This window comes from Amblyomma mixtum, chromosome 7 (genome assembly GCF_055824585.1).
Source record: "Amblyomma mixtum isolate Tamu chromosome 7, ASM5582458v1, whole genome shotgun sequence".
NCBI classification, from domain to species: domain Eukaryota; kingdom Metazoa; phylum Arthropoda; class Arachnida; order Ixodida; family Ixodidae; genus Amblyomma; species Amblyomma mixtum.
In genome coordinates this window covers 140,444,476-140,467,291 of record NC_143018.1, presented here as the reverse complement: position 1 = coordinate 140,467,291, position 22,816 = coordinate 140,444,476, and the positions used below count along the sequence as shown (strand labels likewise).

General features: G+C 51.2%; 2 protein-coding genes and 1 pseudogene across 4 annotated transcripts in view; all 3 read right to left on the bottom strand.

Annotated features, from left to right (window-relative positions):
* The window catches only part of LOC149337714 (uncharacterized), a 149,976-nt gene that overhangs the window by 38,535 nt on the left and 88,625 nt on the right, over positions 1–22,816 (bottom strand). For 2 of the 3 annotated variants that reach the window (XM_089553479.1, XM_089553477.1), the window contains exon 3: positions 17,218–17,310. The exons of the other annotated variant lie outside the window; for it this stretch is intronic. The gene's annotated coding sequence lies outside the window, so the exon portion shown is untranslated. The remainder of the gene's footprint in view (positions 1–17,217; positions 17,311–22,816) is intronic. 3 annotated transcript variants of the gene reach the window in all.
* LOC149337716 (uncharacterized) lies at positions 9,335–10,629 on the bottom strand (annotated as a pseudogene).
* On the bottom strand, positions 12,186–13,188 carry LOC149337715 (uncharacterized). Its single transcript, XM_089554934.1, has one exon. The coding sequence runs from the start codon at positions 13,038–13,040 to the stop codon at positions 12,186–12,188; it is 855 nt and encodes a 284-aa protein (XP_089411060.1). The 5' UTR covers positions 13,041–13,188.

The following is a 22,816-nucleotide window of genomic DNA, read 5'->3' as shown; positions in this document are numbered from 1 at the left end:
TTGGTCCCGAATCCCCCGCAGACGGTAGCCGACTTCATCAAAGAGGCGACCGCCATTGAGCGGGCCTTGCATCAGCGCTGTCGCCGAAATGACTCCTTGTGCGGTGAGCCAAGCGCCAGTGCGGCTTCTTTGAGCGTGTCCAGCGACAATGCGTCGCTGCGTGAGCTCATACGCGCGGTGGTCCGTGAAGAGCTGCAGAAACTGACCCTTGCCTCATCTGATCCGACGGCTGCGGCTCTTACCGAGGTTGTGCGCGGCGAGATTCGCCAAGCATTTTCACCGCCTCCTCCAGTCATGCCGGAGCCACGCCCCATGAGCTACGCCGCGGCTCTCCGTTCCGAGTTGCCACCTGTGCAACGCTTGCCGTACCACCCGCCGCCGCCAACCGCTCCGCCACCGTCATTCTACCAGCGGCCTCAGCGAGGGCCTGCCGTGCGTCCACCGGCCCGGAAGGCGGCTGTTTGGCGCACTTCTGATCACCAGCCGCTCTGTTACCATTGCGGGGAAGCCGGCCACCTGTATCGCCGTTGCCCCTACCGTGAAATCGGCCTCCGGGGTTTTCCACGTGGCGCTCCTTGTCCCCGTTTCGGTGAGCGACCCCCCGAAATAGAGGAGTACCTTGCTGCCCATGACACCACCTATAACCGCCGATCCCGATCTCCGTCTCCCGCACGCATCACGTCGCCCAGCTGCCAGGCTTTCTCAGATGGACTGCGGGGCCGGTCTCCAAGCCCGCGCCGGGGAAACTGAAAGCGGCGACCTCAGGTGGGAAGGTTGCTGACAGCGGATGAAACGAAGACCCCCGAACGCCGCCGGAGCGCGCTGCCGAGATCCCGATGCTGCCGCAGCCCGATTCTGTGAACCCGAGTTTCCCTAACACCGATGCAGTTAGCGCCGACCTCCGCATTCACGTTGACGGGCACCCAGTGACTGCTTTAGTCGATACAAGAGCGGACTTTTCGATAATAAGCAAACACCTCGCGGATCGTCTCAGCAAGGTAAAGACAGCCTGGGATGGACCTCAAATTCGTATTGCTGGCGGTCACCTCATGACGCCTGTCGGAAGATGCACTGCTCGAGTCACCATTGCCAATTCTGCTTTTGTTGGCACTTTTATTGTTCTGCCGCACTGCTGCAAAGACCTGATCCTCGGAATGGACTTCTTGCGCGAGCATGGTGCCATCATAAACCTTCCTCATCGTCTGGTAACGTTTTCGACCCCTGGAACGATTTCAGCCGACACCGAACCACGCAGAGTGGCCCTGCGCATAATCGACGCCGATGTGACCGTGCCTCCGCGATCCTGTGCCCTCGTTACCGTCTTTTGTGACGACCGGTGCAGTGCTGATGGCGTAGCAGAACAGAACACTGTGCTTGTGCTCTCTCATGGGGTCTGCATCGCCAGAGGTATCGTCACGCTACGGAACGGCCTGGCAGATGTCCTTCTAATGAATTTCGGGACCGAACGGCAACACATCGCCAAGGGCACTGCGGTCGCATACTTCGAGGGCATCGCCGAAATTAACGACTGCCTTGCCCTCCAGAGCGAAACGTCCAATTCTTGCACACCTCAGCTGATCCTCGACGTGAACCCAGGCTAACCCCCAGCCGATAGGGAGAGCCTAGTCGGCCTACTGCATCAGTTCCAAGACTGTTTCTCGTCTACGTCGGCAGTCAAACAGACGCCTCTCGCTAAGCACCGCATCATTACGGACTACAGTACCCGACCAATTCGACAAAACCCATACCGTGTCTCACTGCGGGAGCGTGAAGCCATAGCTGAACAAGTCAAAGAGATGCTGCAGGATGGTGCTATTCAGCCGTCGAGGAGCCCGTGGGCTTCGCCTGTGGTTTTGGTTAAGAAGAAGGATTGTAGTCTGCGATTTTGCGTTGACTACCGGAAGCTTAACTAGGTTACCAAGAAAGACGTCTACCCGTTACCACGCATTGACGACTCTCTGGACCGGTTGCGGCACGCGCGCTACTTTTCTTCGCTGGACTTAAAAAGTGGTTACTGGCAGATCGAAGTTGACGAGCGGGATCGCGAGAAGACAGCGTTCGTGACGCCGGATGGCCTTTATGAGTTCAAGGTCCTTCCTTTCGGTTTGTGTTCAGCTCCGGCAACATTTCAGAGAATGATGGACGCTGTTTTGTCGGGCCTGAAATGGCAGACGTGCTTGGTATATCTGGACGACGTTGTTGTATTTTCGCCAACGTTCGAAGAACACCTCCAGCGCCTCTTGACCGTGCTACAGGCTATACGATCTGCCGGCCTGACGTTGAAGCCCGAGAAATGCCACTTTGGTTATGAGGAGCTCCTTTTCCTGGGGCATGTCGTCAGCCATCGTGGAGTCCGGCCGGATCCTGCTAAAACAGCTGCCGTCGCCAACTTTCCCACTCCTTCGGACAAGAAAACGGTCCGGCGTTTTTTGGGCCTTTGCGCGTATTACCGGCGGTTCATTGCCAATTTTTCCCGACTTGCTGCACCGTTGACGCATCTTACAAGAGAGGACGTCCCATTCACGTGGACAGAACAGCAGCAGCAGGCATTTGATGAATTACGGCGACGATTGCAAACCACGCCTGTCCTTGGTCATTTCGATTCTCGTGCGGAGACTCTCGACCACACAGATGCCAGCAACGTGGGTCTCGGTGCTGTACTCGTCCAGTGGCAGGACGGCGCTGAGCGCGTAATAGCATACGCCAGCCGCACTCTGTCTAGTGCTGAATCTAATTATTCCACGACCGAAAAAGAATACCTTGCCGTGGTACGAGCTGTGACAAAATTGCGACCTTACCTGTACGGCCGACATTTTCAAGTTGTAACCGACCACCACTCTCTCTGCTGGTTGACGAACTTACGGGATCCCTCTGGCCGCCTTGCGCCTTCAGGAGTTTGACATGTCCATCGTGTATAAATCAGGGCGCCAGCACAACGATGCCGACTGCTTGTCCAGATATCCAGTCGAGGCTGCGCGCGACGACGACGAACCGGACTTTCCTGTCATCGCAGCCGCAGACGCAGCGACTATTTCCAGTCAGCAACGTGAGGACCCGGCGCTGAAACCTCTCATCGACTTCCTGGAAGCACGTACCACGGAGGTTCCCCAGCCCTTCGCAAGAACCCAGACCACCTTTTGTCTGCGCAACAACGTGCTGTACAAAGCCAACTTTTCTCCAACCGGAAGCGACTACCTCCTCGTCGTTCCAGCGACTCTCCGTGAAGAAATCTTGCAGGCGTATCACGACGAGCCCACCGCAGGTCACCTCGGCTACGCCCGCACTCTGGCTCGGATCAAAAAGAGCTATTACTGGCCTAAGCTTGCGGCGACTGTACGACACTATGTGCGCACGTGCCGCAATTGTCAACGACGAAAAACACCCCCTGTCAAGCCAGCTGGACTTTTACATCCCGTTCAAGTGCCCAGACTCCCGTTTGAGCAAGTTGACATGGACCTTCTCGGCCCTTTTCCAACTTCATCTTCGGGAAACCGGTGGATTATCGTCGCCACTGATTACCTTACGCGCTACGCTGAAACCAAGGCCCTCCAGCGCGGCACAGCAGCCGAGGCTGCGAAATTTTTCGTGGAACGCATCGTCCTCCGGCATGGCGCTCCAGCACTAATTATCACGGATAGACGCACCGCTTTCACTGCCAAACTCTTGGAATCCCTCATGCGGCTGAGTGGCACTACTCACAGGAAAACAACCGCCTACCATCCCCAGACGAATGGCCTGACCGAGCGCCTCAACAAAACTCTCGTCGACATGCTGTCCATGTATGTTGACGTGGAGCATCGATCTTGGGACGATATCCTGCCATATATTACTTTCGCGTGTAATACGGCTCAAAAGGAAACCACGCGGAGGACGCCCTTCTGTCTGTTGTACGGCCGCGAAGTGTCGACAATGTTGGAAGCAATGCTGCCCCATGATGGCCACGACCTCGACGTTGGCGCCGAGGAGGTCTCGCTTCGCGCAGAAGAAGCTCGACAACTTGCAAGAGTGCGCATCCTGAATCAACAAGACCGTGACGCCCGACGTTACAACCGCCGCCACAAACTGATGACGTTCGCCCCGGACGACAAAGTGTGGGTATGGACCCCCATTAGACGCCGTGGCCTTTCCGAAAAACTGCTCAAGCAGTATTTCGGCCCCTACCGAGTTCTCCGTCAGCTAAGCGACGTAGCCTATGGAGTTCTCCCGGATGGGGCTTCCCGGACTACTCGCCGCCAGCAGAGACCAGAGATTGTTCATGTCGTGCGGATGAAGCCCTATTTTTCGCGAGACATTCAGTGACTAAGTGCTGTGCGTTACTCTGTTTTTTTTGTTTCTTTCTCCCTATTTTCTTGTTAAAGCTTCGGGCCGATGCTCTTTCCGAGAGGGAGGGTAATGCCGCGTCTACAACAATAGCCGCTCGGCGGCTGTTCGGCACGCAGCTCGTGCGCCACGCGGTTCGCTGCTGAAGAAGACGAAGCTCGACGTTCCATCCTGGCCGTCTCGGTGTGTGCTGGCATCATCTTGGTGTTGGCGTTCCTCTGCCGTCTGGACGCGGCGCTACCTGTACCAACTGCTACGTGACAATATATACCGAGATAATAAAGTTTAAATGGTATGAGAAGGGGTAAGTAGTACAGCTGTCCAGATACGGAAAGAAGTAAGGCAGGATTGTTGACCATCACTGGTACTGCTCATTCTTTATTTTCATGAAAATTATGGAATGAAGGCTACAAGAAAGTATTTTAGGTTATATTTTATGGTACAGGCTAGGGGAAACTTTCGCAGAGCAGTGGCTCCGTGCTTTAATAGACGTGGACGATATTGTACGGTTAGCTTAAAAATGCTAGGAAGATTTACAGACTCAGGTTGATTCTTGCCAATGCTTCGCTAACGGACCCAGGCTTCTCACTGAACACTTGTTTAGTTAGCGCTGTGAGGAGGCAAGAATACCATCATCTCTGCGCTCTCTCTACAGTACAACCGAGGCATGACTTTCTATGAGTACCAATATAAAATGCTCTAGTAAAAGGTGAGGTACTGGTGGGAAACACCACAGGAAATGTGGAGCCAAGACAAGAAACAGATCGAGCTATTGACTAAGCAGAAAAAGATGATGAATATCATTTGCTTCACTGTCAGTCTTGTTTACTGTTGCATACCGATATTCAGTTTGCTTCTGTTCGCGCCCCAGTTTCTGACGTAACCCCATCACATAATACTCCAGTAAGAGCATCTCAGGTATGGGAATAAATAAGTGAATGTATAAGAATGGGCCGCGCAAAGAGCGATATATCTTGGTTTGGCAGATGGTGCAATGCCAGAAATAACTAACGTAAGAGCACTCATCTGATGAAAAATTACAGGCCCATATCAGACTTGCCTATTTTTTTTAGGGTCATGGAAAAAGTGATCCACTCTAGATTATCCAGCTACCTCGCTAAGGACGTCGTGCTGGATGATGTTCAACAAGATTTCTTTCAGCATCGTTCTACGGAAACAGCACTACTAATGCAGAAGGAACTCATTACAAATAGTTTCATAAATGACAGCATAACATTTGAATATATATATATATATATATATATATATATATATATATATATATATATATATATATATATATATTTTTACGCCCAGTGGTTTATTAAGACTGGAACGGAGGATCGCAAAACAGCTGGGTCCGCTTGCCGAGCACGAGACGCCCCAACCTCGTTCTCCTCATCTTCGGCTTATCCAGCAACGCCGACCACGCAGAATGGGTATTGCCTTTTCATGGGCGTCACATTTCCCCCTACGCAGCCGAAGCCCGCTGGGCGAGTTAAGAAGCGCCGCGCGAATGGTAGGGCTTCAGCCGGGCAACGTGAGTGACTTCGGTTCGCACTAAACGACGTCCGCTTGCCGTGAGACGAGCTATGCGGTAATTGAGTTCGCTAATTTGGTCAATAATGACGTAGGGTCCATCGCAGTGACACAGCAGCTTCTGAGACAACCCTCGCTTTCTGATAGGCCGCCACAACAAGACTAAATCACCGGCACTGTAAGTAACGCGACGGCGGTGGGAATCGTAGCGCGCTTTTGACCGATTTTGGGAGGCGAGAACATGAAGGCGAGCAAGGCGCCGGGCTTCTTCGGCGACACAGAGTGTCTCAGCGATAGAGGGATCTTCATGGAGCTCGTCAGAGAATGGTAGTATTGTGTCCAGGGTGTAGCGTGGGGGGCGTGCATAGTGTAAAAAGAAGGGGCTGTAGCCAGTAGTCTCATGGCGCGCGGTATTGAACGCATACGTGATGAACGGCAGGACGCTATCCCAGTTCTTGTGCCTTGAATCAACATACATTGACAGCATGTTAGTGAGCGTGCGGTTCGTGCGCTCAGTGAGCCCATTCGTCTCGGGATGGTAAGGCGAGGAATGGCGAAAATGCGATGCGCAGGAACGGAGAAGCTGCTCCACGACGTCAGCGGTGAACTGCCGACCACGGTCACTGATGATAACTTTTGGAGGTCCATGACGGAGAACTATGAATCGGAGCAGAAACGAGGACACATGATACGCTGTAGCCGAGGGTAGAGCTGCCGTTTCACAATACCGGGTAAGGTAATCGACGCAAACCACTATCCAGCGGTTCCCATGATAGGACTTTGGAAACGGGCCCAGCAGATCTATGCCCACTTGCTCAAACGGTGCTGCAGACGGTGTCACAGGGTGAAGCTGACCAGATGCAAGGCTAGTAGGTCGCTTGTATCGTTTACATTGAGTGCAGCTGGCGAAGTAGCGCTCAGTCGTGGCCCGCATTTTCGGCCAATAGAAGCGCGCCTGGGTACGGTGCAGCGTCCGTGCCGAACCAAGATGTCCAGATGTAGGGTCATCGTGCATGGCCTGCAAGAAAGAGGAGTACAGGCTCTTCGGAACTACCAGCAGAAAGCGCTGGCCCGTAGAAGAATAGTTTTTCTTCCACAAAAGACCATCTCACACACAAAAATGGCTGACGTTGGAAGGGTCTTCAGCCTCCGCAAGGAGAGACTGTAGGGTTAAGTCTTTCTGCTGTTCCGCTTTGAACGTTGCGACATCAGGAAAAACAGGTGACACTGACGCGACGCAGTGGTCCAACGTATCGATGTTAGACTCCGACTCAGGAAGGGGCAGCCTCGAAAGACAGTCCGCGTCAGCGTGACGGCGACCACTCTTATAGACGACTGTGTAGTCGAACTCTTGTAGCCGGAGAGCCCACCGTGCAAGGCGTCCGCACGGGTCACGAAGGTTAACGAGCCAGCAGAGGGCATGATGGTCGGTGACGATGGTGAACGGGCGTCCGTACAGATAGGAACGGAAACGCTGCGTGGCGAAGACGACGGCTAAGCATTCTTGCTCAGTGACTGTATAATTGCGCTCCGGCTTGCGGAGCGAGCGACTCGCATACGCAACAACGTGCTCTTTGTTGTCGCATCGCTGGACGAGAACAGCGCCGAGGCCAACACCGCTGGCGTCGGTGTGAATCTCTGTGGGAGCGGAGGGATCGAAGTGGCGAAGTACAGGGTGAGACGTCAAAAGGAATTTTAGTTGGCGAAAGGCGGAGTCCCACTCAGGTGTCCACTCGAAAGCCACATCTTTCTGAAGTAGACCTGTCAGAGGGTAAGCTACATCCGCAAAGCAATGAATAAAGCGGCGAAAGTAAGAGCATAAGCCCACGAAACTCCGCAGCTCTTTAACAGACTGTGGTGGCTTGAACGACTCGACAGCTGCAGTCTTGGCTGGATCAGGCCTGACGCCGTCTTTATCAACGAGGTGTCCAAGCACTAACGCTTGTCGCGCACCAAAGTGGCACTTTTTAGAGTTAAGCACAAGGCCAGCTTGGCGCATACAGCCGAGGACGAGAGCTAAACGGTCGTTGTGCTCACTGAACGTCTTTCCGAAAATGACAACGTCGTCGAGGTAGCACATGCAGGTTTCCCATTTCAAACCGCGGAGTATAGTGTCAATAAATCTCTCGAAAGTGGCGGGCGCATTGCAAAGGCCAAATGGCATCACATTAAACTCATAAAGGCCATCAGGCGTAATAAAAGCTGTTTTTTCTTTGTCTGCGGGATGCATGGGGATTTGCCAATACCCCGACCGAAGATCAATAGAAGAGAAGTAGGACGCTGAAAAAAGACAGTCGATGGCATCGTCGATTCGAGGTAGGGGGTATACATCTTTCCTCGTGACGGCATTCAGACGACGGTAATCCACGCAAAAACGCCATGATCCATCTTTCTTCCGGACAAGAATTACTGGAGCAGCCCAGGGACTTGAGGACTCTTGTATAACGCCTTTGTTTAGCATCTCCTGCACTTGGTCATTGATTACCTTGCGTTCAGACGGTGACACTCGGTAGGGCTTTTGGCGGATCGGATGTGACGTACCAGTGTCAACCCTGTGCAGGGTTCGAGACGAGGGGATGGAAGGTGGGCCACCGGGCTGTGAAAAGTCAAGCACAGTGGAATATCGCTTGAGGATGGTAAAAAGTGCACGGCGCTCATGCGTGGAAAGCGAGTTGTCGATCATTCGGAGCAACTGCGACTCGTCGTAAAACTCTGGTGCTGCTGCGCCCAAGGCGTCGGTAACCAAGGCAACGGATACCGGCGTGTATTGGCTGCATGACGCAAGCTTCAGGCCTTCAGGCAGAACAACAGATTCCGTCGAACTGTTCACTGTCCACAGTTCAGTTCTTCCGTTGATGACGGAAATCATGGCATGAGGAACCAAGATGTTCTTCTTCATGCAGTTCAAGTGGTTCGGTTCCACAGCCGCATCAAACACGCCGAGAGCGGTATCGGGGCAGGAAACCGGTACGCACACAGCCGAAGGAGGAGGCACAACAGTATCTCGAGCAACACAAAACACTCTCTCCACTGCACAAGCCTTCTAGAAGATCAGTGGTGGAACATTTGCCGACGTTGAGCTCACCTGTGTGACAGTCGACGTTAGCGCCACACATTTGCAAAAAGTCTAGGCCAAGAATAACGTCGTGCGTCGACCGGCTGAGCACCACCATTTCCGTGCTGAAGACTTCACCACCCAAAGAAACCTTAACACTACACACTCCAACTGCTGGCAACGGTTCACAACTCACGCCACAAAACTGGACATTTTTGTCCCATCGAAACAAAACTTTTCTTCCTAGGAGGGACTTAAACGCAGCACTCATAACCGAAACAGTAGCACCGGTATCCACTAAAGCCATCACAGGTACACCATCCACTAGCACATGTACTTTGTTCAGTAACATAACTACAGGCAGGGGCATCACTTCCGGCGGCAGACTTCCAGCAACCTCACCCCCATCGGTCGCGGCGACTAGTTTTCCGGCGGAGGCGAGGAGGAGCGGCGTCGGGGTGATGGAGATCGACGTGTTCGGAAGGATGGAGGCGGCGTCAGACTTCTATCAGATGCCGGCGAATGATTCCGCATTTGTGCAGGCCATGAATTGCCGGAATCAGGCGGGCAGGACGGGTATCGAGAAGGACGGCGTTGGTAATCCGGACGCCGAGGATAGGTCGAGGAGCCGTAACGGGATGGTTGTCGGCGGGGACAAAATCAGGAGATATGTCCGGGTTGACCACAGCGGTAACACACAAGAGATGGACCGGGAGCAGGCTGCGCCGGCAAGTAGTCACCATACGATGGACTGGGCCGAAAGTTCTCGTCGTATGTGGCCGGCACAGGCTGGTAAAAGCCGGAACGGTGCTCCGGGGGCAATCGCGGTGTGTTGTTCGGCCGCAGCCCTCGGGGTACCCGGTGATCATCAAAGTCCGCTGTGTTAACGTCGGATGGCGGAGTAGGACGCGTGAGATACACAGGAGGGAGCTCTGATGAATTTCGAGTGAGTTCCAGTGACCTGGTTAACTCTTCGCGGACGATCTGGCGGATTGTGGAAGCAAGATCACACGACGATGTTGTGTCTACAGCTGCCACCGTCGTCACCCCGGCCAAACGTCCAAATTTCGGTGTGATGCGACGCATTTTCAACGTCTCGAACGTCCGGCAGTGCTTGATGACGTCAGACACGGACTCGAGACTTTCTTTTCCGATCAAAAAATTGTAGACGTCTTCGGCGAATCCTCTAAGCAAATGACCAACTTTGTCTTCCTCTGTCATGGCAGGAGAGACGACCTTGCATAGCGTCACGATTTCCTTAATATACTTTGTGCATGTTTCACCGGGGAGCTGAGCCCTTTGCGCAAGTGTTTGTTCAGCCCGCTTCTTCTTTACGACTGAATCACCGAAACACTTCTTCAGCTCCTCTACAAAGCGGTCCCAAGTCGTGAGGGAATCCTCGTGGTTGTCAAACCATGTTAGGGCCTTGTCGGTTAGTGAAAACACGACGTTCGCAAGCCGGGCGGAGGAGTTCCACTTGTTGTAGCGACTCACCCGTAGGTAGTGGGTGAGCCATTCATCGACGTCGTCGCTAGATGAACCCGCCAATGACCGTGGCGCCCGGTAATGCTGCCACGAACTGCTGGGCACAGACCTCGAAGCGTCGCCGTCCAGGGACATCATTGGCACAGAAGGCGGCAGACCAACAATGCGACGACTGCGGCGAATGTGAATCTGGGGATCCGTCTTCGGAGGAACCTGAATACCCGGCACCTTCCACCAAGATGTTACGCCCAGTGGTTTATTAAGACTGGAACGGAGGATCGCAAAACAGCTGGGTCCGCTTGCCGAGCACGAGACGGCCCAACCTCGTTCTCCTCATCTTCGGCTTATCCAGCAACGCCGACCACGCAGAATGGGTATTGCCTTTTCATGGGCGTCACAATATATATATATATATACCTATCAAAAGCCTTCATATTCATTGCAGCATCAAACTCTCCTGGTCAAAATGAAATTGCACGTATACGCGGAGTCGTTTATAAATTAAAGGCATCTTATCTCAGTTAACTCGATTGTATGTATCAGCTGGCAGGTTTTCTTCAGATTGATAAAAAGACTAGCCCAACACGCGGGGACAGAGGAGTCTTGTAGATGTTTATTTTAGAACACAGAAGGAGTCTGAGGGATGCAAACTAGCTGAGCAAGCCCAGAAGCCAGTGCAAAGACTACACTACTGCTTTTGGAGGAACGGCCGTTCTGCGCAAGTGCCCCGACGCCACCACACGGGCGGTAGCAGAAGCTCGGGCTATCGCAAGATTCTCTGATACACCTAAGGAAGAAAGAGCTGCTGTTCCTACGTGTTGCGTGGGCGTTCCCGTGCTGTCGTGCCGGGAGGCAGGGAGAAAGAGAGAGCCAGGCGACCACTCCGCTCCAGGACCAAACACAAAGTGATTTATTCCAAACCCCCTAGCTGCGCTTCAGCTTAAGAGGGCGCCACTATTATACCCGTGTCACACGGGCACTTTCGATCCTCATTGAGTCAATGCTCATCTAACTCAATGCAGATCGACGGTTGTCACACGGCCACTTTCAAGCGCAATCGACCTCGATCCTGCTTGACTCGATGCCGGCCCCTCAAGAGTGCTTGAGGTTCCAAGTACAATCGAAAGCACTCTCGCTCTCACGAAGCTATAAAAATAAACACTAGTTAACGAAACGAAACTACAACTGTTGTTGTTGTAATTGTTTAAAATGCAAGACAGAACATTTTCAGGCACTATGCCTGCTTATATGCAAACATATTTATATATAATCTCGGCACCACGCTCCAAGCTTCGCCGTCAGTGTAAACAACAAAGATGGCGTCCTCCTGCTCGTCGACGCGCAAACTGTGGAGCGAGCGCGAGACAGCCGCTCTCATCGACTGCTGGCTAGACCGCATAGATAATTTGCGGCACCAGAAGAGAAACGCCGTAGTCTACGCAGAAATCGCGGAGGCGTTGCGGACCCTAGGGTTCCATCGCACAACAGCAGAGGCACAGAGGTGCGTCGCACGTCTGGCTACGGATTTGGCTGCCGCTGCCCCCGACTGCACAGTGTTGCCGGACATCACCTTGTTATAGCTGTTGGAGAAACATTTGGCGCCACCTAATACACGTGAGGGAAACTTCTCAAGGAGCATTGAAAATGCCCGTGTAGCACTGGATGTTTCGAGCGTGCTCGAAAATCTCGATGCAGATCGAGTTCAATGAGCATCGAAAGTGCCCGTGTGACAGGGGTATTAACTATTAAGTTCATAGGTGGCGACCCCAACATCTCCCCCCTTCAGTCACAAGTTCAAGCGGTCTGGTGGTACTACACGGCGGCCGCTACGGGTAAACACAACACCATCACCAGGACGTGAAGGTCCCGCTGTAACAGGCGGCGGATCACGTGCTGCTGCCTCTTGAGTTAGGGGGTGAGGCTGGAGAAGTGCTGGATCTGCTGCCCTTAGCACAAAGGGAACAAGGTGTCGACTATTCCGCTGCAGAATCGTTGCTCGCTCCGTTTCGATGACGAAGGACCTTGGACGCTGTGCCTTGCTCACAACTGTAGCACGCACCTGGTCAGGTCGAACCCAGACCTGCTCACCAGACTGAAGTGATGGCAGATCCCTGACGCGATGATGTCGGTTGAAGTCCTTTGCAGTCCTTTTCTTGTAAGAATCATCCCTGAGGGCTACATCCTCCCTTTCGGACCAGTGTGGACGAAGCTTCTCATCCGGCTTTGGGACTCGAGTTCTCAGTTGCCTTCGCATTAGAAGCTGAGCCGGGCTGAAGCCACTCACACCTGGTGTGTCCCTGTAGCTCAGAAGGGCCAAGTGAGGGTCTTTTGCCTTCCGGAAGGTATCTTTCACAGTCCGGATCATTCGCTCTGCCTCTCCGTTAGACTGTGGGTAATGGGGGCTACTGGTGATGTGGTCGAAACCATAAGATGCGGCGAATACAGTGAATTCGCGTGAAGAAAATGGTGGACCGTTGTCTGACTTAACCTGTTGCGGTATCCCATGACGGGCGAATAGGCTTTTGAGCGCCTCAATGACCACCGGAACTGTTGTACTCTTCAGTGTCACCACCTCTGGGAACCGGGAGTAGTAGTCCACTACCATCAAGAAGGTTTGAGAATTGTGGTGAAAGAGGTCCATGCCCAGAACTTCCCAGGGACGACCAGGGAGATTTGTAGGAAGGAGTGGTTCCGCTGAATTCACTCGAGTAAGGGCGCACCTTTCACAGCTGGTCACGAGGGAGGTTATCTCCGCTGTTATGCCAGGCCACCACACAGATTCACGAGCGAGGGCCTTGGTGCGGCCGATTCCCTGATGTCCTTCATGCAGAAGCGTCAAGACTGCTGGCCTCATTGCTGCGGGGATCAAGAGGCGAGTGCCTTTGAAGAGAAGACCATCACAAACAGAAAGTTCATCCTTCACTGATTCATACTTTGAGACGTGAAGAGGTATCTTCGACTTCTTTGGCCAGCCGTGCTGGCAGAAAGAGATGAGCGTGGTGCATTCTCCATCACAACTTTGGGCATATCTGATATCCTGCATGTTCAGAGGAAGCACATCTGGAGCAGAAGCCCCGACTTCGGTAGCAAAAAGTTCCACTGTGTCTACTGGATGCACTTTGGGAGGGATGCGAGACAATGCACGGGCACGTACATGATCCGGGCACGTACATGATCCGGGCACTTTGGGAGGGATGCGAGACAATGCACGGGCACGTACATGATCCGGGCACGTACATGATCTGAAAGTGGTAAGGCATTGTCTTAAGCCTGAGTCTTTGCACCCTCGGAGGAAGCTCGTCAAGTTCCATTTTGCCAAACAATGACACGAGAGGAAGTGATCAGTTTCTACGGTAAAGGTGATGCCCCTGATGAACTCGTCGAACTTCTGGATTGCCCACGCTGTAGCCAAGGCCTCTTTTTCTGTTTGACTGCACCTTTGTTCTGTAGTCGTCATTGCCCTTGAGGCAAAGGCTACTGGCCTCCGCTCACCAGTCGGTTGTGCTTGTAGCAGGACTGCTCCGAGTCCAAAAGAGCTGGCGTCTGCAGAGACTGTTGTGGCATCCGATGGGTGGTACTTGGCCAGGCAGCGTTCGTACTTCAGAAGTTTCTTGACTTTTTTGAATGCAGCTTCCTGTTCATGCTGCCAAGTCCAACTAGCATTCTTAATCAGAAGGGTGCGTATCGGAGCAGTGATTTCCGAAATATGAGGCAAGAACCTGGCAAGATGATTTACCATCCCGAGTAAACGTCTGATACCTGCAACGTCTGTGGGAGGTGGCATTGCATACACTGCATCGATCTTGCCTGGGTCTGGCTTGATGCCTTGTGCTGAGACGACGACAAAGGAGACCTCGGAGACCCGAAAACAAGACTTGTCTTTGTTCAAGGTGACGCCTGCAGTTGCAAGACGAGTCAACACTTGCTCAAGTCTTGTATCATGTTCCTGCTTGGTACGTCGAAATACAAGAATATCGTCAATCATGTTGACAACACCCTCCTGACCTTCAAGGATTCTGGCCATTTGCTTTTGAAAATACTCCGGGGCGGAAGTGATGCCGAAGGGCAGTCGGCAAAAACAATAGCGACCGAAAGGTGTGATGAAAGTTGTCAATTCTTGCGAGTCTGCTGACAACTTGACTTGGTGGAAGCCTGCAGTTGCATCGAGCTTCAAAAAAACGGCTGCGTCACCGATGAGCCCAAAAACTTGTTCAACAGTAGGCAAAATGTGTCTTTCCCTGAGAACCACTTTGTTTAGTTGAGTCAGATCCACACACAAACGATACTTTCCATCCTTTTTTGGTACTACCACCAGTCCGGCGCACCACGGAGTTGGTTTATCAATACGGCGAATGACGCCGTCGCTTTCAAGTTTTTCGAGTTCTTGGCGAACACCTTCACGCAGCGGGATTGGTATCCGTCGAGGTGCACTGAGTGAGAACGGCACAACATCTTGTTTCAAGCGAATGGCGTACTCATCTCTGAGCGTGCCGAGGCCACGGAACAGTTCCGCATGAAGCGTTGGCTGAGGAGTGTTGACAGTACTCAAAAATTTCACAACTTCAAGAGCTTGGATGGCTGGTAGACCCAGTAAAGGTACTGAAAGGTACCTTTCAGAAGGTACTGCTGGGAGCAGGTCTTCCCTTGCCAAGATAGCTGTGGCAAATACGATCCCCGTACACACAGAGGTTGGCCACCGGGCCCTGTCAAAGTAGCGTCTACCTTGGCGAGCTCAGCCGGGACTCCGGGGAAGTCACTTGGAACTGCGGAAACCTCGGCACCCGAGTCTACTTTGAACTGAGTTGTGTAGCTGTCGACTGTGATATGCACATACTTGGCTTTAGCTGGCGTCTCGAGAGCATGCATTTGGACAGCATTGGGTTTGGCCTGCCTCGGCTTCCTGGAGCGGCAAACTTCAGCAAAATGACCTTTCTTACCGCAGCTGTTGCACATAGAGCTCTTTGCCGGGCACCCTGAGCGTGCATGATATGCGCGGCCGCAGAAGAAACAGACCGGAATGTCACGATAGCGTTCCGACTTCACGTCCATTGAGCGTGTTCTGTCGTCGACCTGCCGTCGCGAAAACTTCTGAGTCGCGGCATCAATATTGACCATGCTTTGCAAGGTGGCCTGTACGAGTGAACGTTCCTTGTCCGCGTCCTCGGACGACGAGCTTGCGTCCAAGCTTCTTTTAGAGTGAGCTTCGGGGAGCAGCAAAGCTTATCGGAGAGGCGCGTTTCGAGCAATCCAACGACAAACCTGTCCCGGACCAAGCGTTCTTCCACCGCCGGCGACGGGTAGTTGCAACGTTTGAATAACTTGAACAGTTCGGCGTAAAATGCGTCGACACTCTCGCCAGGTTGTTTTACGCGCTTGTGAAAGCGAGACGACACATAGAGCTCATTACAGGGATGCACGAAGTGCTCCGTGAAGCGTTTGACGATTGCGTTGTAGGAGGCTAACTCGGCAGCGTCGAGTGAAAAGGTGTCTAGAAAGCGAGCGAGCTTCCGGGCCCATACAGTACAAAGCGTACGTACTTGCACGTCTTGCGGAGCGTTCCGTAGTCCGGAAACAGCGGCATAGTCCTCGAAGCGAGACTTCCATGAAGACCAACTTGCAGGGTTGCAGAAGTCGAACGCGTCTGGCGGCTGCAGAGTGAGGCCTAGCCACTGGACCTGCTGGGCGCTTTCCGGGAGCACCTGTTCGCCGTTGGCGGTCATTGAGAGCTGCTTTTAAGACTAGTTTTTCACGCTGCTGTCACTTCTGACACCATGTTGCGTGGGCGTTCCCCTGCTGTCGTGCCGGGAGGCCGTGAGAAAGAGAGAGCCAGGCGACCACTCCGCTCCAGGAGAAAACACAAAGTGATTTATTCCAAACCCCCTAGCTGCGCTTCAGCTTAAGAGGGCGCCACTATTAAGTTCATAGGTGGCGACCCCAACACTACGCACCCATCCCATGAACGTGTTAGTGATTAGAGGGAAGGGTCTGCACCAACGAGGTAATTCTGCCCCGGGTGCGTGAGTTGTTTTTTCTTCCTTGTTTTGTCATGGAACTGATGCCTATACAAGCCAGTTCAAGGCAATACACAGTGTTGTTAGTCAGCGCCTGTGTTTGCGGCAGTCATTCATTTGTGTGTGTTTGTTACTGCGTGCCGTCGTCAGTATGTTGAACCAACAAGCCATCCACTACGTACTAAACGTTCCTTTCCTTCAACTGCAAAACGCATGCGCGGTAAACACTCAAGTATTACATCCAACGAAGTCAACTTATCAAGTCAAGAAAGTGAAGCTGTTTTTTGTACTTAGTAAAACGACTTAAATTTCTACCAGCCTTTTTCTAATGTGCAATGCGGCGTGAATCAGTGGTTTCGGTTACCTAATGGATGCCTAGGGGTCGAGCTGCTGTTTAGCGCCCCTAAGAATGCAGCATACCTGGAGGGCAGTACCTCGGTGAGTCGTGATAGTGCAATAACGCAAATGAAACCTTCCGTCCAGGACTACGTTTCATGTGCCGTGCAAATTCCCGTGGCGCTCAGAAGGCACAGTCATCCCCGTGGCTCAGTGGCCGCGCTTCGATGGAGGCGAAACGCAAAAGACGCCTGTGTGCTGTTTGATGCCAGTGCACGTTAAGGATCCCCAGGTGGCCGAAATTAATCGGGAGCCCCCCTGACAGCACCTCTTCCTTCCTTTGTTCTTTCACTCCTTCCTTTATCCCTTCCCTTACGGCGAGGTTCAGGTGTCCGCCGATATATGTGAGACAGTTCCTGCGCCATTTACTTCTCTCAAAAACCAGTTTTCGATTTTCAGACGGCAGCCTACCTGACTTGTGGTCTTGCCTGATGAAGACCACGAGAAGGCAGAAAAGCGCGAAGAGTCCGATCACGGGGAGTGCCCAGATCCACGCTCCGGCACCTGGAACATCGCGCAACATGGACAACTTTTTGAGCGCAGGCACTATTCTGGTGAATAAACCCTGAGTAAGATATTGCGATGCATGTAGGTTCTGGTTTTTGCTCAAGGAAGTATTTTTGGTCCTATTCACTGGCATATCGACATTGATGACATTGTTCGTGTTTTACCGCTTGTAAAATTCGTTATTTATGCGGATTACATAATTGTATTTATATCTGCGAAAATTCAGATGATCTAGTAGATAAAGCAAACAGCATGTAAAACTATTAGACCAATAAACCCTGAAAAAAAGCATCAAAAATTAATATTACTAAGACGAAGGTTGTGACCTTGCGATTTAAAAACAAATTAGCTCACTCAAGCGAAATTATATCTTGAAGGTTCTGTCCCTTAGAAATAGTAGCAACGTTCAAAGTATTGGGGGTTATTTTCAATTAAGATTAAGATCTTCGGGTGACAATATAATACACATAACTACAAAATTATCTCAAATTCTTTCTTCTCTACCATGATCGGCACGTATTCGCAAACAGTACGATGCTCCTAATGTGTCCCTCCCTATTTAATTTTCGCCCTAGTTACTGTGGCCGGGTCTGTGATGCTACAGCTAAGGCAAACTTACTCAAGTTACACGTAATAGAAGGAACTTTAAGCGCCTTCCTGAACATGGCCCGCGGAATTTTCACACCTCTAAAAATTTTGCCAAAGTGTAGCCTCATTCCCATACCAAAAATGTCCCGTTCTGGTCTGTGTTCAGCTCTTAAACAAGACTTGTCTAGTCACACGTCTTTTCTTCAAACAGTAGCAAGATTAAACAAACGAATCCCGACATACGCAACAAGAAGCGGGGATCAATGGAAATTAAAAACCTATCGTACTACCTATGGTCTGCACAGGTGAGAACATAGGCTGCCGTAAATACTAAATAATAATAATAATAATAATAATAATAATAATAATAATAATAATAATAATAATAATAATAATAATAATAATAGCCTTTATTTCCCTCAACATGATGGGGGAGGTTAGGGAAAAAAAGCTGAACAGCTTGAGTGGTTCCCGCCCCGCATACACATCAATACACATCAAGAACAAAATATTAATCTAGAGGATGACTCATTCAAAAGTTCTGGCGCAACTGTTTCTCTCGCACACAGGACCTGTCTTGCTATTAGCACTTCCTTTTTTTCTTGAGCGCACTTTTTTTTCCTAACGAGTGCTATTGGTTTGGCGTTTTCTATTTCCTTACACATACTTTGATCCAAATTATTTCAGTGACTGGCTATGCTGTAGGGTTTTGTAGTTTCTTGTGATGGTGTCTTACATTGAACTGCTCTTTTATGATCACTTGAGTAGCCTTTATTTTTTCATTGTAAACAACCATGCTTTTCGTCCTCCTGCGCTATTCGAAAATACGGGGGAGTAGTCGATTCCTAATTCCAGTTTTTATTTTTTTTAACCATGCCCTTTAGATTTCTGTATCGTCGAAGCTGGCAGCGTCCAAGCCCAGCGCGCCATATAGTTCGAGCAGTGGAGTGCTGGTTCTGGGGATACCTTCAGGCGTCGGCAGGGTGTGGTGCAGTGAAAAGCAAGCACGTAAGAATGCCGAGGTTGTGCGTAGGGACTCTACGTAGCAAAATTGTTTTCTGAAAAATAAAAAAATCTTCCTATTAAAGTACCAGACATGAATGCCAATGAAGGCACTACGCAACTTACTACCTCTGATATTTTTACTTGGAGCAACTAAGTATGCAATTGAGGCAAATCAAAGCTGCATAGCTTTCCTTTGTAGCCGCATGGCTGCGCTCGGGTGGATGTCAATGTGTCCCTTATTACAGATATACTCCACCTTGAGGGATTCCCCTAAACATTTTACCAAGTTGGTACCATTCTGGAATCATACCGGCAGCGAAGAAGCAAAAACAGAAAGAGAAGGAACATGCAAAAATATGGACGAACGCTGCACTCAAAACTGGTTTACTGGGAAAAATTGTGTGCACAAAAAAGTCCAAGCGTCTGAGCGCTACAGAGAGGGTAAAAACACAAAAACCACGTGCCAATGTAATACCGTAAAAAATTGGCCATGGCTTAGCTTAGGTTAAGCCTGGATATCAGCGACAAGCTTCGGTGAGTGTCATACGAGGAAGCCGAGCGCGCGCCGATGCACACTCGGTAAACACCCGCAGAGGGCGCAAACGACGGCGAAGGTCCACCGCCGGATCCGCGCTCGGCGGCGGCTCCGCCGACCACGTGCGCCTCTCCAGTGACGTGACGCGGCGGACTCGCGCACGCGCAGATGTGACCAAAAATTGATCACGGCGCGCGCCAGACCCGGTGTTGACCAGCCGAGTGAAGCTTTTCGCTTCAAAAACCTTATAATAGCGGCGCGAAACGGATGAACTCCGAAGTGTACAGTGGCGGTCAAAAATGCGCGTCCCACAGCTCCGGCGCAAGGAGCGGCTGTTGAGCCGCACCGTGGCGCTGCTATCTCCGTCGAGAGGGTGCATCGACTCACGACAAAACTTCGCCTTCACTCTCTCCTCGGCACGTCACACGATTTATAAACTTCAAGTGCGCCGTTGAAGCAGTATGAAAGAGTGCGCCTCCACTTTGCATCGTTTGCCGTGCGGCTGTACGGAAGCGGAGTGCGCGCGGTTCGCCGTTGCCGCCTGGATACTGCTTCGCTCTCGTACGCCCCGCGCGACCATGCGCAGTGAGCCTTGATGCACGATGCCCGGGCATTAGGGCGCTCAAGAAATAGGGCAGAACAAGTTATTGTCGCGTCAAGACCCCGTCCCGGGACGCACCCGGGCCTCAGCGAATGCCGCAGGGGTCCTTGACGGAGGACTGCTCTCAAGTCTTTCAGGACTTAATTGAATTTGTCAACAAAACGTTCATTCACTGACTCTATTGAGAGCCTGAATGCAAGTGTGCCACCTGCCCAAGCGCCGAGCACTGGACTACGGCGTACACGCTCGCGAGACGCTCGCAAATATGGACTGCGAACCTGACTTGGGACACTCCGCAAGCGTAATGGCCGCGCGCTTAGCCGGAATGCCGAATGCCTGCCTGCCGTGGCCGGTCTGCGCACGGGGGACGCGATATAGCAGGTGTTGCAGGGAAGGTGATCAGTAATTTTAAAAAATAGCGTTTTTGAGGTAATGAGAAGCTTTTCGCGGCATAGTAATATCAGTGTTGGCGGACGTCAAAAAACAGGCGATTTGTTTTAACCGGCAAAGTATTGAATTAAATCCTGACAGTTTTATTTTTAACTACTGCTGATAGGCGCCTACTTGCAGTTAGTCATTTGCAGCCGGCCGTTAGTAATAACCGTATCAGCTGTTAAAATTCCGAAAACGCGCTTACCCTCGCAGCTGTCGCTCAACTATTTTGGGCCATTTCTGGCACCATTCGAAAACCCACCCGCCGCGATGGCTCAGTGGATACGGAGCTCGGCTGCTGGCCCGAAAGACGCGGGTTCGATCCCGGCCGCGGCGGCCGAATTTCGATGGAGGCGAAATTCTAGAGGCCCGTGTGCTGTGCGATGTCAGCGCACGTTAAAGAACTCAAGGCGGTGGAAATTTCCGGAGCCCTTCACTACGGCGTCCCTCACAGCCTGAGTTGCTTCGGGACGTTAAACCCCAATAAACCAATAAACCTGTAGCTGTAACTCGTGCCTAATCATATGCGAGGACAGCCCTGAATATTTATACAACGTGATGTGGACCGATGAAGCGCACTTGCTCAGAGATTCCACGCTAAATCTGCACAACGCCCATTATTGGTCGGCCGCAATCCATACGAGGACAAGGACATCAGGTTCGGTGGTCCGTAAGTGTATGGTGCGGGATATTTCAAGGACGCAGTGTAGGCCGGGAACCTCACCGGCAGGAACTACACCGAGCGCGTCCTAAATGATGTGGTTATGAACTTCGCCTCAGGACTTCCACTTAACGTGCTAAAGTTGATGTGGTCTCAGCATGACGGGGCTCCATCACACTAATTCTCTCGTGCTGTGGACGTTTCGAACACGAACTTCCCCCGGCAGTGGATTCGGCGCGATGGACCGACTAGTTGGCCTCCGAGGTCAGCAGACTTATCTCACCTGGACTTTTTCCTCTGGGGATACGTGAATAAGGTTTTACGACGCAGCCCTCCAGCCATGATGACCTGAAGCATAGAATTATCCTTGCCTGGACAAGCATTCCGCCGGCCACGAATGAGTGCTCTGTGCGCGCGACGAAAGACCTTTTTTTGCTGTTCATTCCCGTGGAAGGACAGACAGCTTTTCGAGCGTGTGGTGTAATTCTGCTCTTGTATTGTACAGGGGCGATGGAAAGAAATGTGAACTAAGCAGAGCCTAGGCGCTTCGTTATTCCTATTTTTTTTTTCATTGCGCCTTTACTTCGGTAAGTGGCAGAAACAAGCTAGATTCTTCCTTGGTGCATTCTAGGACACCCCTGAAGTCTTTTTCTTACCACCCAATTAAAAGCGCAATGAAAAGAAATTTGAAAAGGAAGGCGTCGCGTTGTTAGCATTTCTTTCCATCGCGATAGTACACACAGCGTAACTGCTGACTGAGACAGTCATTTTTTTTCTTCCACATGTGCAATTTTTCTCCATTGTAATAAATAGATTTTTACAGATTTTCTTTCCTGATGGTTGCACTGTCGAATATGTCGGACATCGTTTTTAAAGCTCAAGTTTAATTTAGTCCACTCGAGCGTCATTACCGTCCACCTAAATGTCACTAACATTATATTATTGCACTTAATCCTTGTAATGGTCACCTGCGTAGCTCGGAAACAAAATCCATAAACTCATGTCGGCAGACTGTCAGGCCCTGTGTTTTCATTCCTTTGTATTTTACAAACGATCGCTTGAAAAAAGACATCAGCACAGATGGCTTTATACGTGCCGTGTGCTGACTCACGTTTTGTTGAATACGAACGAGTCACTGCCTTGTTAATTATAATGCAAAACCAATTAACCCTGCTCACGTCCTTACATACTCATGCTACTCCTGTGAACGCTATATTCATTGAGCAATCTTGGCGGATGCTTTAACCAATTTGAAAGCTGTTAAAACTATTAAAAAATACAAAGAATAAACGGGAAAGAAGAGCGAAGGCAACGAAGGGCAGGGGGCGCAATAAAAACATTTCGAGCACAAGGTTTTATCAACCATAAATTTTAGACCGGGAAAACGAAATGTCGTTTGAAGTGAAAAAATGTGAAGATAATTTACTGTGTTTAAAGTGACAGTGCAAGGAAAACAACCGTTGAGCGCGCATTTCTTTAGGACTGATGCTTGGGCGAGTTGGTATGCCATGTTCAAGAAGAACAGCGCGAAAAGGCAAGGACCACAGGAAGATACACACGGACAAGCGCTGATTTTCAACTAAAGATTTATTTCTCGGAACGTGGAAATAAATACCTCAGGCTCCAAGCAACAACAAGAACACATAGGGGTGATACACACTTGTCCATGCCCACAGAACAT